This window comes from Myodes glareolus, chromosome X (assembly GCF_982192425.1).
Source record: "Myodes glareolus chromosome X, mMyoGla1.1, whole genome shotgun sequence".
Classification (NCBI taxonomy): domain Eukaryota; kingdom Metazoa; phylum Chordata; class Mammalia; order Rodentia; family Cricetidae; genus Myodes; species Myodes glareolus.
Window position 1 is genome coordinate 55,102,126 of NC_142053.1, and position 17,739 is coordinate 55,119,864.

Consider the following 17,739-nt stretch of genomic DNA (forward strand, 5'->3'; position numbering starts at 1 on the left):
GCCTTCTGTTGGGTACAGTGGTAGAACACACCTTTAATCTCAGAACCTGGGAGTCAGTGGCAGGCAGATCTCTGTGAATTTGAGGCTAGCCTGGTTTACATACTGAGTTCTAGAGCTACATAATGAGACCATGTCTCAAAAAATAAAATAGATTTAAAAGTGGTTAAAATTCATGTTACATATATTTTGCTGTTTTGAGGGGGAGAGGGTTGGGGGCGGGTTGAGACGGGTTTTTTCTGATTAGCTTTGGAGCCTGCCCTGGCACTAGCTCTGTAGACCAGGCTGGCCTCCAACTCACAGAGATCCGCCTGCCTCTGCCTTCCAAGTACTGGGATTAAAGGCATGCGCCACCACACCCTCCGTGTTACATGTATTTTACCAAAATGAAAACACCCACACACATAAACTAAAACAAGTCTTTTTTAAAATTGAAAATAGATTATTTTCTCATACGATATATCCTGATTATAGTTTCCCTCTATGTTCTCTTTCCAGTTCCTCCCTCCTCCCCTTCATCTGGATCTGTTCCCTTTCTGTCTCATTAGAAAAGAACAGGCTTCTAAGAGATAACCACAAAACATGGCAAAATACAATATAAAAAGATTAAGCAAAAATTATCATATCAAAGTTGGACATGACAACCCAACAGGAGGAAAAGTCTCAAGAGCAGGCACAGGAGCCAGAGATCCACTTGTTCTCACAGTCAGGAGCCCCATCACAACACTAAGCTGATGGCTGTAATATATATAGAGGACCTGGTGCAGACCCAAGCAGGCAGCCGGGTGGTGGCACACACTTTTAATCCCAGCACTCTGGAGGCAGAGGCAAACAGATCTCTGTGAGTTCGAGGCCAGCCTGGTCTACAAGAGCAAGTTCCAGGATAGGCTCCAAAGCTACAGGGAAACCCTGTCTCAAAAAACAAACAAGCAAACAAACAAAAACAGACCCAAGCTTATTGCTTCAGTCTCTGTGAGCTCATATGTGCCTTGCTTAGTCAATTCAGAGGGCCTTGTTCTCCTGCTGGCCTCCATCCCTCTGACATACATGTAGGCAAAACACCCATATACATAAAACAAAATCAATCTCTCTCCCTTTCTCTCTCTCTCTCTCTCTCTCTCTCTCTCTCTCTCTCTCTCCTCTCATTTTTGCTTTTTTTGCTTGTTTTTTGTTTTTTCTAGACAGTGTTTCTCTGTGTTCCACTCTCACTGTCCTAGAACTTGATCTGTCAACCAGGCTGACCTCGAACTCACAGAGATCCATCTGCCTCCTGAGTGCTGGGATTATAAGTGTGCACCACCACTGATGGGATGTCTTTTTTGTTTAAGTATACAGTTCAATGAATTGTGGTTGGTTTGTTTTCAAACTCATACAGCCATTATCACCACCTAAATCCAGACTGTTTTTGTCATCTCAAAAAAAAAAAAGCGTGTGCCTTTTAGCATCACTGCCTAGCTCCACCCCTGCTGTCTGACCCTAGGCAGCCTGTAATGATGTGCCTTCTGTTTAAGGCTTTGCCTGGCATTTCATTGAATTGAATTGTGTCCTGTATTGTGTGCTTCTTTACATCTTTCACTTAGCATAATGTGTGTGATGTTCGTCTGTGTTTAAACATTTATTGCTCTTTCATTTTCTTTTTTGGCCTTAAAAGGAAATAATATTGTATGTATATATTGTCTCTTACTTATCTGCTCATGGGTTGATGGCTTTTATAAATAACATTGCAATGAATATTGACATGCAAGTTTTTCTTTCATTTCTCTTTGAGAAAGACCTGGGAGGGGAATTGCTGGTCCATAATGGAAACTAGTTGAACCCTTTGAGGAACTTCGCTTGGTTTTCCAAACAGCTACCCTATTGTACTGTTGTATACAACAGTAGTATACGAGCATTCCACTTTCTCTATATTTTTCTCTATATTTCTCCCGTATCTTCACGAAGTCTTGTTATTGACTTTTTTAAAAAAAATATTTTACCGTGCTGGCAATGACTCCCAGGACCACTTGTGTCCTGGTCGACAGGTATTCTTCCAGTGAGGTATATCCTAAGCTCTGGTTGCTGCCTTTTTCCCCTTAAGATGGCAATTCAATATATCATTGTGGTTTTTTTTTCATTTCCCCAATGGCTAAAGGTTTTTGAATGGTTCCTTTTGTTTGTTTTTGTAAATTCAAGATAGGGTTTCTCCAAGTACCTGCCTGTCCTAGAACTCACTCTGTAGACCAGACCTGCCTCTGCCTCCTGAGTGCTGGGATTAAAGACGTGAGCCACCATCGCTAGGCTGAGAGTTTTGTTGTTTTTTTTTTAAACATATCTTTTGCATTTTTCTTTGGAGATGATAGGGTCTCATTCATTCCATGCTGGCCCAGATTGACCTTGAATTTGTGATCCTCTGTCTTCATCTCCTGCGTGCTAGGATTACCGGCATGCACCGATGAATCTGGTTATGAAGTGCTGAGGATTGAGCCCAGGTCTTTGTGCAGGCTAGACTAGCAGTCTACCAAGGGAGCTGCTTTCCCAGCTCCTCTTTTAGTCAGCTGTAAACCTTGAGATATTTGCTGGTTAATACAAGATTGAGATCTTATGTCCGTCTTTAACTGGGTTGACTTTCTACTGTTGAGTTTTTAGAATTCTTCTGTATGTCTGATAGAAGTTCCATGTCAAGTATATGAGTTGGAGAAATCCCTCTCTGCTTGTTCTCTCTTTGTTTTCTGTGTACATGTCTCTGTTTGTGTTCATGGGTATTGCTAGATATCAAATTCAGCGCTTCACACAAGCCAGCGAGTACTCCACTGCTGCGGAGCTACATCCGCAATTCCTCTTCCTCTTCCTCTTCTTCCTCTGCCTCCTCTCCCTTCTCCTTCTTGTCCTCCTTCCCCATCTGTCTTCTTGAGACATTGTCTCACTGTGCAGCTCTGGCTATCCTAGAGCTTGCTTTGTAGACTAGGCTGGCCTCAAACTCACAGAGTTCTGCCTGCCTCTGCCTCTGAGTGCTGGGATTAAAGGTGTGCACTAAAATACATGGCTCAATAGTATCTTTTGAAGTACAGTCAAGTATATTTTTGTGGCTTTTGATTTAAGTTCTGAGATAAGGTTCTCACTAAATACAACTAGTAAGGTATAGAATTATTCATATACTAGGTTAATTTAAAGGATGAGAAGAACGTGCATTTGTGCTTGCTTATGCTTTCATAGAGAGATTCTGGTAAGTTATATGAGACACTGATAATGAGCAATTAAATTGAGGCTACAAAGATGGCTCTGCAGTTAAGAGAATGTATTGCTTTTGCAGAGGAGCTGACTTTCATTACCTGCACCCACAATAGGCAGCTTATAAACCACCTGTGACTTTAGCTCCAGGGGACTTGGAACACCTCTGGCTTCCTTGGACAGCCATTCACATGCATGTGCTTGCATGCTTTCACATGCATGGTTGCATGTGTGTGCACTTACACACATGCACCCCCCACACACATATATACATGATGAAAAAGTAAATCTCGAAGAATGAAATCACATTTGCAGGAAATTTGATAACTGAATAGTATTATGTTAAGTGAAATAAGACAAGCTTAGGAAGACAAATGCTAAATGTTTTCTCTTATACATGGAATCTACATTATAAATATTTGTGCATGTATGTGTGAGTTTGGATATAGAATATAAAAATAGCAAGGGAATCTCAAGGGACTATGATAGGCAGAAGAGGGAGCTCCCTGGGGGAAGGAAGAGACTCAGTCAGAGAGGCAGGAAGCACAGGGAAGGGTAGAGGAGGAGAAAAATTAATGAGAGTGATATGATATAAATGCATGAAAATACCTCAAGGAAGCCCATCACTTTGCATGTTATCTTTAAAAATGAATTAATGGAAGGACTCCCCCTTCAGAAATAGACCCTAATAACAATTAATTGTCTCTGTCTAGAAAGAACTGGGAACAGGGATGTAGAACTGGCTAAGGGGTTAAGAGCACTTGATGCTCTTGCAGAGGGACTCGAGTTTGGTTTCCAGTGCCCATGTGGTGGTTCATAACCATGGGCTACTCCAATTTCTGATGGCCTGGTGCTCTTTTCTGACTTCCCCAGACACCAGGCATGCATGTTGTATATATACACATACATACAAACAAAGCACTCATACATATGCAAATTACATAAATCTAAAAATATTTTAAAAAGAAAGAACTGGGGACATATGCGAGATGGCAAAGGAGATTACCTTTTGCACCTCTTAATGTTATTCCATTTTGACTCAGATGAAAGTATTCATTATACTGCACATTATATATAATAACAGTGAATTTTAAAATGCAGTGGTTAAGACTAAACCTAGAATTCAGATATCACACTGAGAAAATTACTAAACATGCCCTCAAAAAGGCAAGGCCATTCCAATTTCAGCAAGATACTGTGTACATATGGTAAAAAGAGTCTTTTAGTGTAAAACTATAAAAAAAATTGGTAGAAATTGGAACAACCTTTTTAGAAGAGTTTAGTGGGTACCTGTCTTAGGGTCTTATGAATGTAAGCCTTGATGTTTGATAATATATACCTTACATACATATATAAATTATATGTGTACATATATATATGCATTGGGGTTCAAATCCAGAAATTTGTACTTGCTAATCATATGCTCTAACTCAGAGACTGAGATTTACCCCAGCTAATTGGATGCATTTTTATGTGCATGTGTGAATGCACCAAAGGACAACCTAAAGATGTTGTTTCCCAGGTCCCATTTACCTTGTGTTTTGTGACAGGCCTCTCTCACTGGCCTGGATTTCACCCAGGAGGCTAGGCTGGCCAGCAGTGAGCCCCAGGGATCTGCCTGGTTTTGCGTCTCTAGAACTGGTTTGCAAGCATATACCAACACACTTTACATTTTTACATGGATTCTGGGCATTGAACTCAGATACTTTGACAACCAAAGCATGTTCGCAGTCCTTTAGATGCATTTTGATTTAGTATTTTCGACTTGCAATGGGTTTGTTGGGCCATAACTTCACTGTAAGTTAAACATTTGTAGTCTAGTGAGGAAGATGGCTAAGCAAAACAGTTACATGAAAATAATGAGTAGTGGAGATGACAGACATGGGCCTGTGTGACTACAGAGGAAGGACTTCAGTTTTAAGTCCGATAGTTGCTCCTCTTTGTTTCTGTGAACTGATCCTATGGTCTCTTTCTACAGGCTATGCTGTCCTCCAAACTCTGCTAAGAAGCTCCTCGGTGAACCCTTTGTCCTGAGACAAGCTGTACCCGTGGATTTGTTTCCCCACACCCCACACTGTGAACTGGTACTCCTCTTCACTCGATCAGGCTAGGATATTGCAGGCTCCTAAGGCTCAAGTTTCAGGAACGTCATCAGGTTTGGCCTGTTGCTGCGTTGGAGACCATGGATGTATCACCAGGGAAACCAGTTTTTGTATCCCGAGCAAGAGTTTAGCTGGCTTTCTCTGAGGCGGATTGAACTATAGCTTGTCATCTTTCTTTGGGATTACCCATATTTGCCTAGCTTTGAACCCTCCAAACTTCTTGGATTTCTTACAAAGCAGAAGAAGGGGCTAGGGAGCCAGGCAGTGGTGGCTTTAATCCTAGCACTTGGGGAGACAGAGGCAGGTGGATCTATGTAAATTCAAGGCCAACCTGGCTACAGAGTGAATTGCAGAACAGGCTCCAAAGCTACACAGAGAAACCCTGTCTCGGGGGCAGGGGAGGGTGGGGAGTGGGGAGCTAAGTAGGTCACCTGCTTATTGCACATACACAAGTACCTGAGTTTGGAAGTCCAGCATTCACATTCAAATAATGGGTCTGTTCTTCCAATGCTATTAAGTGGAGACAGGGGGATCCTGAGAGCTTTCCTGACTCTAGCTAAGAAGTGAGCTCCAGGTTCAGTAAAAGACCGTTTCTCAAAAAAAGTAGTTGGAAAATAATTATCAACTGCTGGCCTCCACAAGTGTAATCACAGGTACATACATACATGCATGTATGCACACACACACACACACACACATACACTACACACACACAAAGCAGACAATGTTATGTAGTGATTACAGGGTAATTGGGTTTTCTAGTCTTTGACACTTCTAAAATATCCTTTGATAATGTGATTATGTTCAGGGCAGGAGAAACGGCTCAGCACCACCCAGGCACATACAGCTCTTGCAGAATTCCTAAGTTTGATTCCTGGTACCCATGTCAGGCCGCTCACGACTGCCTGTAACTCTAGGCCAGGGGATCTGATACCTTATTCTGACCTCCATGAATACTCACTCACATGCGCAAACCTATACTCACCTACATGAAAATATACATAATTAACAAAATAGTTTTTAAAAATTTTAAAAAGAAAATGTGGTTATTTCTAGGAACAATAGCACCATTTATTTATTACCTGTAGAAGGAGAATTGGTCAGTAGAGATACCCAGAGGGATTAAGAAACTCTCAAAGTAGGGGCTGAATACTTTTGATTGTGCTGAGTGTTATGGGGGAAGACAGCATAGAAGCCTCTAGTAATCCAGTACACACTATAATAAAGTGGATATTGAGACCAACTGTATTCACTCATCTCTAGTCCATGAACTTTTTCATTCTGGAATTGTCTTTGGGTGATTGCCTAGCAATTTATGCTATATATTTTGAATACTCATGGTTGAAAGACAAGGAAGTTAGTGTATGTGGCCAGACTTACAAATAATAATCAGCTCAACAGGTAGTTAAAACTTTTCTTAGTTCTAAATGCTCCGAAAGCAGACTGCTTCTTAAAAGAAGATAACTGTTAAAACTTATTTAAAAATGTTGTATATTTTTTAGATAGGGTCTGTCTTAGTGTTCTGTTGCTGTGAAGAGACACCATGAGCAAGGCTACCCTTATAAAAGAAAGCATTTACTTGGGGGCTTGCATGCAGTTACGAAGGGTTAGCCCATTATCATCATGGTGGAGAGTGTGGTGGCACAAGGCTCTGGAGCAGTAGCTGAGAGCTTTACGTCTGATTTGCAGGCAGCAGGTGACCCTGGGTCTAGTGTGAACTTTGAAAACTTCAAAGCCCCCTCTCAGTGACACACCTTCTCCAACAAGGCCACACCTTTTTTCCTTCCTTCTTTCCTTCCTTCTTTCCTTCCTTCCTTCCTTCCTTCCTTTCTTTCTTTCCTTCCTTCCTTCCTTCTTATTTATTTATTTGTTTATTTATTTATTTATTTATTTATTTCTAGCCTGTAACATGAAGGGGCCTGCTTGTTGGGGGTTTCTGTCCTGCCTGGTACCCCACAGCTGGCAAGTCCCCAAGAAAATCACACAGAAATCTCCATATGCTGTAAAACTGATTGTCTCATTAGCTCAGGCTTCTTATTAGCTCTTGTAGCTTATATTAACCCATTATTCTTATCTATGTTAGCCACATGGCTCGGTACCTTTCACAGCAGGGCAGGTCACATGTTGCTTCTTTGGTGGTCTGGGCTGGACTGGGAGCAATGGGCTTCTTCCTTCCCAGAATTCTGTTCTCATCGCCCCACCTCTACTTTCTGTCTGGTTGACCCGCCTATACTTCCTGCCTGGCCAATCAGCATTTATTTAAAACAATATTGACCGAATACAGACAATTCTCCGGCACCACCAGCCCAATCAGTTTTCCCTTCCTCCCTCCTCTCCTTCCAGTTCCTCATCCAACACCCTTCCCTATCTACTATTCCTCCTTTCTCTTTAGAAAAGGGCAGCCTCCCATGTATATCAGCCAGCCCTGACATATCAAATTGCAGTAAGACTAGACACCTCTTCTCCTGTTAAGGCTGGACAAGGCAACCCAGTAGGAGGAAAGGGTCTGTCCCTAAAAGCAGGCAGCAGCCAGACAGTCCCTGCTCCCACTTTTGGGAGTCCCATAAGAAGACCAACTGTAACATTTGTGCAGAGAGTCTAGGTCAGTCCCACGCAGTTGTCTGGTTATCAGTTCAGTTTCTGTGAGCCCTCATGAGCCTAGGTTAGTTGATTCTGTGGGTTTTCTTGTTGTGTCCTTGACCCCTCTGATTTCTACAATCCTTCCTCTCCCTCTTACAGGATTTCCCAAGGTTAGTTTCTGGATGAAGCCTCTCTGATGACAATTGGGTTAGGCAACAAGTATAGCAGACTGTCATTAGACATCATCACAGTGACTTTTTGCCAGTCATCTTTGGTTCTATTCTAGGTCTCTGGGCTGTCCTGAAGGCTACACCTCTTTTTTGTTGTTAATTTTTATTGCTTTATAAATAATACCATTCTAAATTTCCACTTCCTCCCTCCTCCCATTTCCCTCCTGCTCCCCCACTCACCCTCTCCCCTCCCCCTCCAGTCCTAAGAGTGGACAGGGTACCTGCCCTGTGGGAAGTCCAGGGTCCTCCCCCCTTCATCCAGGTCTAGAAAGGTGAGCATCCAAACAGACTAGGATCCAAAAAAGCCAGTACATGCAGTAGAGACAAATCCCAGTGCCATTATCATTGGCTTCTCAGTCGGTCCCCATTGTCAGCCACATTCAGAGAGTCCAGTTTGATCACATGCTCGTTCAGTCCCAGTCCAGCTGGATTTGGTGAGCTCCCATTATCAGGTACACTGTCTCAGTGGGTGGACCAACCCCTCGTGGTCCTGACTTGCTTGCTCTTCTTCTCCCTCCTTCTGCCTTTCAACTGGACCTTGGGAGCTCAGTTCAGTGCTCTGATCTGGGTCTCTGTCTCTATCTCCATCCATCGCCGTACGAAGGTTCTGTGGTGATATTCAAGATATTCATCAGTGTGGCTATGGGACAAGGAAAGGCTACACCTCTTAATCCTTCCAAGAAGTCTATCTACTGGGGACTGAGCATACAGATATATTAGCCTATGGGGGATTTTGTCATTCAGATCATCATAGGGTGTCATATATTCCAGGTTGTCTTCCACACAATACAGCCAAGAGTGGCCTTTAGCTTCTGATCATCCTGCTTCTATCTCCTGAGTTCTGTTTCATTTACGTGTGTGTACAATCAGACTTAATTTTTATGTCTTGCTGAAGAATTGAACCCAGGGCTTTGCCCATGCTAAGCAAATACTCTTATCAATAGAGGTCCATTTCCAGCTTGTTTTTGTTGGTGTTTTGAATCAAGGTTTCAAGTAGTCTAAGGCTGGCCTCAGACTCCTTTTGTAGCTAAGGCTGATTTTTACCCCTCAAATTGCATTGAATTATATTATGGCTATGCGCCACTACTCACAACTAATGTGCATTGCTTTCGGAGATAGTCAGGTACAGCAGCATGAAGAGACATGGAAGTTCAAGAACACAGCACATTCATCGTGTTAGAGCAGGAGGTTTGCCGCAGGGCTACATAGGGAAGACCCCAGAATCATCAGCAGGCAGAAGGCAGGTACGAGGGAAAAATTTGGGCAGTGTTCTTTGTTGGGTTTTCCTCAGGAAAGGCAGAGAAGGGACAGCAGTGTATGTCTGACTAGTTTGAGCAGTTTTGGCAGGCTTTGAGCTGTAGTGGTGGCCTCTAGTGTCTGCCACCTGGCCCTGGGATGCTAAAGGTAGAAGAGTATTGCCTTTCTGGGTATTCAGGGTAGTTGCAGGAAGTATGATCTAAAATGATTGTTTTATTCTCCAGAGATGTTGGTGTCAAAAGCTTGTTCTTGGCCTGTGGCACCATTGGGAGGTCATGGAACTTTTAGGTGGTAGGGTCTAGTGCAATGGTTCTCAACCTTCCTAATTCTGCAACCCTTCAGTACAGTTCATGTTGTGGTGACCCCCCAACCATAAAATTATTTTCATTGCTACTTCATAACCACAATTTTGCTACTGTTACGAATCATAACGTAAACATCTGATATGCCACCCTTGTGAAAGGGTTATTTGATCCCGAAGGGACTGTGACCCACAGCTTGAGAACCGGTGATCTCATGGAAGGAAGTTAGATCATTGATAGGGATATTGGGGTCCTGCTCCTTTCCTCTCCCTCTCTTTACTTCCTGGCTATCATGGGGTGATAAGCTTTTTATCTACCATAGGTTCCCTTGTCCTGCTGACGTGACTTGCTACCAGCCCAAAAGCAATGGGCTAAATGGCAGTGGACCAGAAATGTGAGCTGAAACAAACTTTCAAGTTGTTTATCTTAGGAATCATGTTTCAGTGATGGAATGCTGACTAACATAGCTTTGGGCTCAGCCCTTTCTATCTCTAAGAATTGACTCGCCCTGCGGGGAGGGTAGAATCTTTAGCCACAAGGTTAATCAAGATGTCCGGACAGCATTGTATACAGAAATACACACACTACACAGGACAGTACATACTCATTTAAAAACATTAGAGGAGAGTTGGGTTCCGAGACTTATGCCTGTAATCCCAGTAACTTGAAAGACCGATGCAGCAGTCTAGCTGTGAGTTCAAGGCCAGTCTGGACTACACACAGATTCATTGTTACAGGGAAAGGCTCAGGGATCAGGCACCTTTTCTTCCTTTGCATTTTTTCATAGCACATATTTATTAGACAGCTTGTATTTCATAAGGATGTTTCCTTTTTGTTTTTAAAAAATGTTTTATTTCTTTTGGGTTCTTTTGCTATTTGGGCTATTGCTCTTGGAGATTTCTTTAACAACTTTGTCTTTATACAGTGTATATGGTACCATTACATAAGGACATCTTCATTTAAAAATACATTTATATACTGGCCATCTCTTCCCCCTGCAAAACCTCCCCACTCCATTCATGTTAGTTTCTTTTTCTTTTCATCAACCAAAACAGTTCTCGATGATACTTTTAGGTCATATCTAATTGTATATATATTTAAACTCTATGAATCACATATGAGAGAAAACATGGTATTTGTCTTTCCAAGACTGGCTTAATCTGCCTAACACTCACTTGCCTGCAAACTTTAAAAGTATTTTTATTTATGGTTAAAAACCTTCAGTTGTGTATCCTTTATCAATTTCCCTGGTTTGGGACATCAGTTGTTAATATTCTTAACATGTACCCTCCATACATTTTGTGTTTCTAATGTGATTCCAAAGCTGATGGCCAGTACTCTAGATGGGGCTTGACTTTCCCAGTGTGTTCTTTGGACTAGCAGCTTTGGCGTCACTTGAGCCATTTAGAAGCATAGCCTTTTAGACTTCATTCAGCTGAATTAGGTCCTCTGGGGCTTGCATCCAGACATCTGTGCTTTACCATCACTTGCTGGTGATGGCTGATGCACACTCGAGTTACAGAACCCCTAACTTTCAGCCTTGGTTGCACACAAGTCACCGAAGGACCTTTCGTGACATTCGTTTGTATGTTTGTATGTGTGTACATGAGTGTGGAGGTCAGAGGACAACTTGGGGAAGTTCTTTTTCTCCTTCCACTGTGTAGATACCAGGGATGGAACTCAGATCATCAAGGTTGGTGGCAAACACCGTTACCCTCTGAGCCATCTCACTAGCCCCTGGAAACCTCTTGAAACAGGCTTTTGAACATAATATCTTCAGATCGTTCTGTGGCGTTCGTTATAGGTGTGGCCTCCGCACCACTATTTTCAAAGCTTCCCAGACAATTCTCACACGTGTATGGGTGTGGTGGGAATCCTTGTCTTAGGTTTTTGTCTCCAAGACGGTGTTGATGTGTTGAATAAAAGTGCACATCAGGTCGCAGATCTTCTTCCTCACTAGACCCAGGCAGGACCTCTGGATAGCGCTCTGGGTCCCCATAAAGCGTTTAGTTTTGCATGTCTTCCGTAATTGTTTTGGTGGGTGTGCTGGTAAGATTTGCTGTTGTTTTTGTTTGTTTGTTTTGTCAGCTTGACACAAAGTAGAGTTATTGTGGGAAGAGGGCTCCACTGGAAAAGCTATCATTCCTCAAACTGATCTGTGGGTGTGTCTCTGGGGCATTTTCTTGATTGATGATTATTGTGGGCATCTCAGCCCACTATGGGTGGTGTCATCCCTGCAGGTGGTCCTAGGTTGTATAAGAAAGCAAAGTGGGCAAGGCACGAGAGCAAGGCAGGAAGCAGTACTCCTTGGCGGTCTCTGCTTCAGGGTCTCCTTTGGCTTCCTCCATCTGTAAGCTAAAATAAACTCCTCCCCAAGTTCCTTCTGGTCCTGGCCTTTATCTCAGCAGTAGAAAACAGACGAGGGCAGTGGGTATGGGAGAAATGGGGTTTCATACCATCAGCCGCTGGTAATTCTAGATGAGTCATAAAATCAACCCTCATACGCTCGTGGAGAAAGTGAGGCCACCTTCATCTTAAAGTAGGACAGTTGTTTTAAGTATTTATCCTCGGGCTTCTCCCTGTCTTTCAGAACTGGCTGCTTCTCATTAATCTCATTTTAAAGTTGCTGAAGTCAGGCAAGATAGCTCAGCAGATAAAGGCACTTGCTGCCAAGGCAATGAGTTCAATTCCCAGGATCCACATGGTGGAATGAAAGCACTGACTCTAGCGGGCTGTTCTCTGAGCTCCCCATGTGCACCTCCTGAATACATGAATGCATGTAATGAAAGAGGTCTGTTTTAAAAATTAAAGTGCCAATTTTGCAATGGCTCATTTTCTTTTGGTTGTTGTTGGGGAGACAGGGTGTGGAAGGACACTTAAAAGAAATCCCACACTAGCTCAGAATTGAAAAATAGACAGTTATTTATTTAGGGGTAGACTCACAAATCAGAATCCTCTGCTGAAACGGAGATCAGAAACCGAATCCCGCAGCCGGAAAAGAGGCCAGATGCATGCTCTACAGTGGCACACATAGTATAAGAGGCCATGCCCCAGTGGGCGGGTAACCACTGGCTGAAAGACTTCCTACAGCCACAGGGTCTTGCTCTCTCGTCCTGGTTAGTGTCCTCCTGCCTCAGCTCCTCTGGTGCCGGGGTTGCAGGTGCGAACCACCACTCTGCTTTTGCCATTGCTCTTATGTCTCTTCTGGAGTTTTAGTTCCCACGGTTTTTCCCGGACTCGTCTGTACATTGTAATCACATGTGTGTGCTCATGCCACACCTTGCATGTGGCAATCAGAGGGCAACTTGGAGAAGTCAATTCTCTCCTTCCACCATGTGGATCCTGGGGTAGAACTCGGGTTGTCGGGCTTGGCAGCAAGCACCTTTACCCACTGAGCCATTTTGATGGCCCTTCTGTGATGCTTTTAAAAGCCTTCTAGTTTGCTGTCACTAGAAATGTAGAGGAACATGTTTGTGCCATTCCACAGCATCAGAATTTATTGAATAAATCCACAAGGCTTAGCAGTTTTAATGACAATTTGTCACAAAACCTAGCTACCTTGGAAGCCTGGGTGAGATGAATGCAAGTTCGTTTATTCCAATCTTTCCAACTATCATGGCATACAGCACACAGATCCATCCATATATCTCCGCGTACGTGTATGGGTTACAGAATGAATGCAAGTTAGAGAGACTGCCGCAGAGTTCGAGAGGTCTCAGCAGTGGGCTCAGACAACGTCTGTGCTGACAAGACAATGAACCAAGCAGTGCTGGGAGGCAGCTGCTCAAGCGCCGGAGCAAAACTAGTGTTCAACTGTGAGGTTGAAAGGCAGACTGGGTGGAGAGCCAGAAATGGTGGGGTACGGTTGGGCCCAGATGGCCAAATATGTGGATGGGTAGGCAGTTGAATAGGCTTCCTCAACAGTAAGGGGCCAAGCCAAGTCAGGGAATCATTGGTCTTTGCCATGGACATGCCAGGTATCAGATGATAGGTGGGTATGGGGCCATGCCATCACAGTGTTAGGTGTCCATCACTTTGTGGGGGCCTAGTGATGGAGGTACACCCTTAGTCTAGTGTACTTGGTAACTTTGTTGTTCTTTTGTTTTGGTTTTTGGAGACAGGGTCTCTCTTTATACCTCTGGCTGTCCTGGAACTTGCTCTGTAGACCAGACTGGCCTCAAACTCACAGAGGACTCACAGAGTGGTGGTGCATGCCTTTATTCCCAATACTCAGGAGGCAGAGACAGGTGAATTTCTGTGAGTTCAAGGCCAGCCTGGTCTACAGATTGAGTTCCAGGACAGCCAAGGCTATGCACAAAGAAACCCTGTCTCGAATATATAGTGTCTCCTAGGGCAGTGCGCAGCTCGAAAAGCCCCTGTTCAATACAGTAAGGAGTCACTTAGAGTAAGACCTAATGGCCAGATCTCAATATAGCTCATAGAACTTGAGGTGGTCATTCTGACCTAGTTGGTGTAGGCTATGGTCCAAATATCTGAATTTTTTGACATTTTGTTTGTGAACCTAATACTTAACAATTGAGCCATCTCTCCAACCCAGTATATGAATTTTTAAAAGATCCCTGAAGTGATTCTGATGGGCAGTCACAATTACTATCCTCTGGTTGAGGCAACAGTTCCCAATCTTGTTTGTGCCTTAAATGCCTCCAGTGATTTTTTTTCAAACTTCCAAGGCTTAGACCCCACCCTGACTAATTAAATTGTCATAGTCTCTGGAGGGACCACACAGACACTGAAGGTTACAGAGAATGTCCAGCACTGAGGACCATGGGATTAAGAGTGTTTGATGAGGTTGACTGTCTTCCGGCGGGAGCAGAGAATGATTGCCATTTGCTGAGATTTAAGTCTTCTAACCCTGTACCCTTAAGATCAAATTAAAATTTATAACTCCTAGGATCATTAGTCATTTTTCTTAGGAACATAATTCAGAATGGCTGGCCCACAAAGTGTAGTCGTGAACCACTGGCAGCTCTCTTAGAATCTGCCAATTAGTACAAATTCAGGAGGACACTTAGAGTGGAGCATAGCTATTATTTCTGAGACATCACACATTTCCCCTCAGCAGCTTCTATTCCACTAACATATAGATTTCCACATTGTTTTTTTCATTTTCCTCAGAGGAACCCAGCTGGATGACTTTATCCACATCTGCCTACAAGCCTCACAATGTGGGGGGGGGATATATTGTAAATAGTCCCAAGCCCATTTGTGGGTGGGAGAGATAGATGGCTCAGCGGTTAAGAGCACTTGTTACTTTTGCAAAGAACCCGGGTTCAGCTCCGAGTATCACACGATGGCTCACAACCATCTGTAACTCTACTTCCAGAGTATTTGGCCCCTTTTTTTTTTGACCTCTGTGGGCACCAGGTATGCCCGTGATACACATGCTTACGTGCAGGCAAAACATTCATACACAGATTTTTTTTAAAAAAATGTCCATTCATAACTACTAGCCTCAAAGTATTTAGAGGGCAGAGGTTCTTAGTCTGAAGACCTGAAAAAAATGTAATATTTCAAGGTGTTAGTTTAAACAGTGTGTTTTGGGAATTTTCGAGATAGGGTTTTGCTATATAACCCTGGCTAGCTTGAAACTAGCTGTGGAGAACAGGCTGGTCTTGAACTTTCAGTGATCCTCCTGCTTCTGCCTCAGAGTGCTGCAATTTAAAGGTGTGCGCCACCACTGCCCAGCCTAATTATCTTTGGTTGTAATGAAGCCAAGGAATATTTGAGAGTAAGAGGGGGCTGTATTATACTCAGTTGCTTAGGTGTCTCCTCCCACTGGGCTTTAAGAATTGAGTATTGCACCCCTAACATCCAGCAGTCTGAACAGTGGCGGGAACTTAAGGGGTAGTTTGACATGCTGGCTAAAAGGAGCAACTTTTTTAAGGCTGACCTGGGCTTGACTCCTGCCTACCATTGACATGCTCTGTGACTTTGGACAACTTACTTGACCTCTTCCACTCTGTTTCCTGTCCCTGTTCCTCTAGAATAGGGATAATAGTGGCATACACAGATGTCATATCTCTATCACCTATCATGAGCTGAAACTGCATTTAATCCACCCTACCTCCCAGCGCTGACTCAGTAGCCATGGTACACAGTAGAGTAGCAGCTATTTACTGGTGTGATGGCATGGGTGACTGGAAGGTGCCCAGCATCACCAGAGCACATGGGACTCCATATCTCTGGTCCAGGAAAAGACCTGAACTCAAAATCCAAAATCTATTTCTGCCAAATGTGTATCATTTGCACCACCGTAAAGCTGAGGAATCATTAACTTAAACCACTGAAAGCTGGTACTTAATTTCAGCAAGCAAAACCACACATTGCAGAGTCCCTTCCCCATGGGTGTGGGTGTTTGTTTCTCAGTGTTTATGTTATACTTAAATCTTATAGTCTCTAGTGAAAATTTACAATACAGTTTGGGGAGAAATGAAGCAGAGAAAAGAGACAGGGAAGGCCGTCCCTCTCGACTTGTCACCTTCATGATATTACTTGCTAAAAATAACCCGCTTGTCAGATCCCTTTGTCTGATTGTAAGAAGTGCTCATGTAAGACATGCAGTTTTGACACTAACCCTGACGAGGTGTCTTGGATTCAGGACTTTGGTACGGATACGATGGCATTCCCTTTTGGGCTCAAGAGTTCAGCACTATAAATTTTTCCCAACACCTGTGAGTTTGCCCTTTTTTAACCCCCCCCCCCCAGAGAGAAAACTTGTATACGATCCTGATTAGATACTGAGTGGAAAAGAGGCATTAGTGGAAAAGGCTGGTGAAAGCCAAATAATTGGTAGTTTTGATGAGTGTACTGGATTACCATTGGGACAGTCAGGATCGAAAGGTCTGTATACACTCTTTGTACTATATTTACAACCCCAGTAGATCTAAAATCGAGTTCAGTGTACGAAGTTAACAGAAGAAATGAGAGCTTAGGCAGCCGGCTGTGGTGGCACACACCTGCTACCCCAGCACTGGAGGGACTAAAAGAGGAGGATCATAAGTTCAGGGCCAACCTGGACTACATAGCCTAACTCCATCTTAATCTATACCCCCTCTGTAGGGAGCCACCTGGAGGCACAAGTGGTCCTGCAGTTTGGAGGTATACCTGGCTTGGCCGCGTGGGGCTGAGCACCCTTGCCTGCACCCTTGCTTTCACATGCTCAGACCAGCAGAATGGCATTAACCAATCAGGACAGCGCTCAAGCCTCTCCACCGTTTAAAAGCAGCTGCCTCGGGACTCTACTTCCTCTCTCTAAGCTTTCTCTTGTCCCTGCTCTATCTTCCCTTCCCCAATTTTCCTCAAGGGAATGCTCCGAATAAAGACGTGACCAGGGAAGGAATTCTCGTTTTTAGTGGCGTTCATTCCTGCTGGTCAGGATGCGCGCCGCACCCCTCCAAAAAAAAAAACCACTCCAATTTAATAAACAAAGCCAGTCCCAGAGAAACAAAGTCTGTACAGGTACGGAAGCAGAGTCTCCGGAGAGAAATGTACTCAGTTTGATACCCAGATGTGTGGTGGATAAGGCTGAGCAATTCTGAGTGCTGCCCATGACAAGGTAACAAGATGGAGAGCTTTGTAGCTAGCAGTGGCTTACAAATCAGGGCCTGCTGGCAGTGTACGCTAAAAAGGGGAGTGTACTTTCCTTCCTTTCAGAATAAGTGAGTGCATTAAAAACACCGTAGCTGGACTTCACAGAGATCCATATGTCTGTAAATTCTTATGTTGGGATTGTTTGATTGGCTTAGGGTTCAAAACAGATTTCTCCCCTGTGGCATTCAGTTCTCTAAACCCTGAATCACGTTGTATTCGGAGTTTGCTGCTGTAGGAGCTAAAGAGCAGGTGTATCTGGACCTCATACAATGAGGATGAAAATTTTCTTAAAAACAAACATTAGGCTGGGTGTAGCCCTGTTGGTAGAGAGTGCCTGTCTAGCATACAGGAAGCCTTTTGTTCCATTGCCGTAAGCCAGATGTGGTGGTGATGTGGGAGAATTGTCTGTATTCTGTCAATCATATTTTAATAAAACGCTGATTGGCCAGGCAG

The 17,739-nt window shown here is 43.6% G+C and overlaps 1 protein-coding gene across 6 annotated transcripts in view; it reads left to right on the top strand.

Annotated features, from left to right (window-relative positions):
- Positions 1-17,739, top strand: part of Trmt2b (tRNA methyltransferase 2B) — an 89,707-nt gene that overhangs the window by 46,574 nt on the left and 25,394 nt on the right. For 4 of the 6 annotated variants that reach the window (XM_085684535.2, XM_085684531.2, XM_085684537.2 and 1 more), the window contains 2 exons: positions 5,183-5,288; positions 16,756-17,035. In XM_085684535.2, coding sequence (XP_085540661.1) covers positions 5,183-5,288; positions 16,756-16,878 — 229 coding nt within the window. In that variant the 3' untranslated portion in view covers positions 16,879-17,035. Of the gene's footprint in view, positions 1-5,182; positions 5,360-16,755; positions 17,036-17,739 lie in introns of those variants that run through there. The other 2 variants (XM_085684536.2, XM_085684532.2) reach the window with 2 other exon arrangements.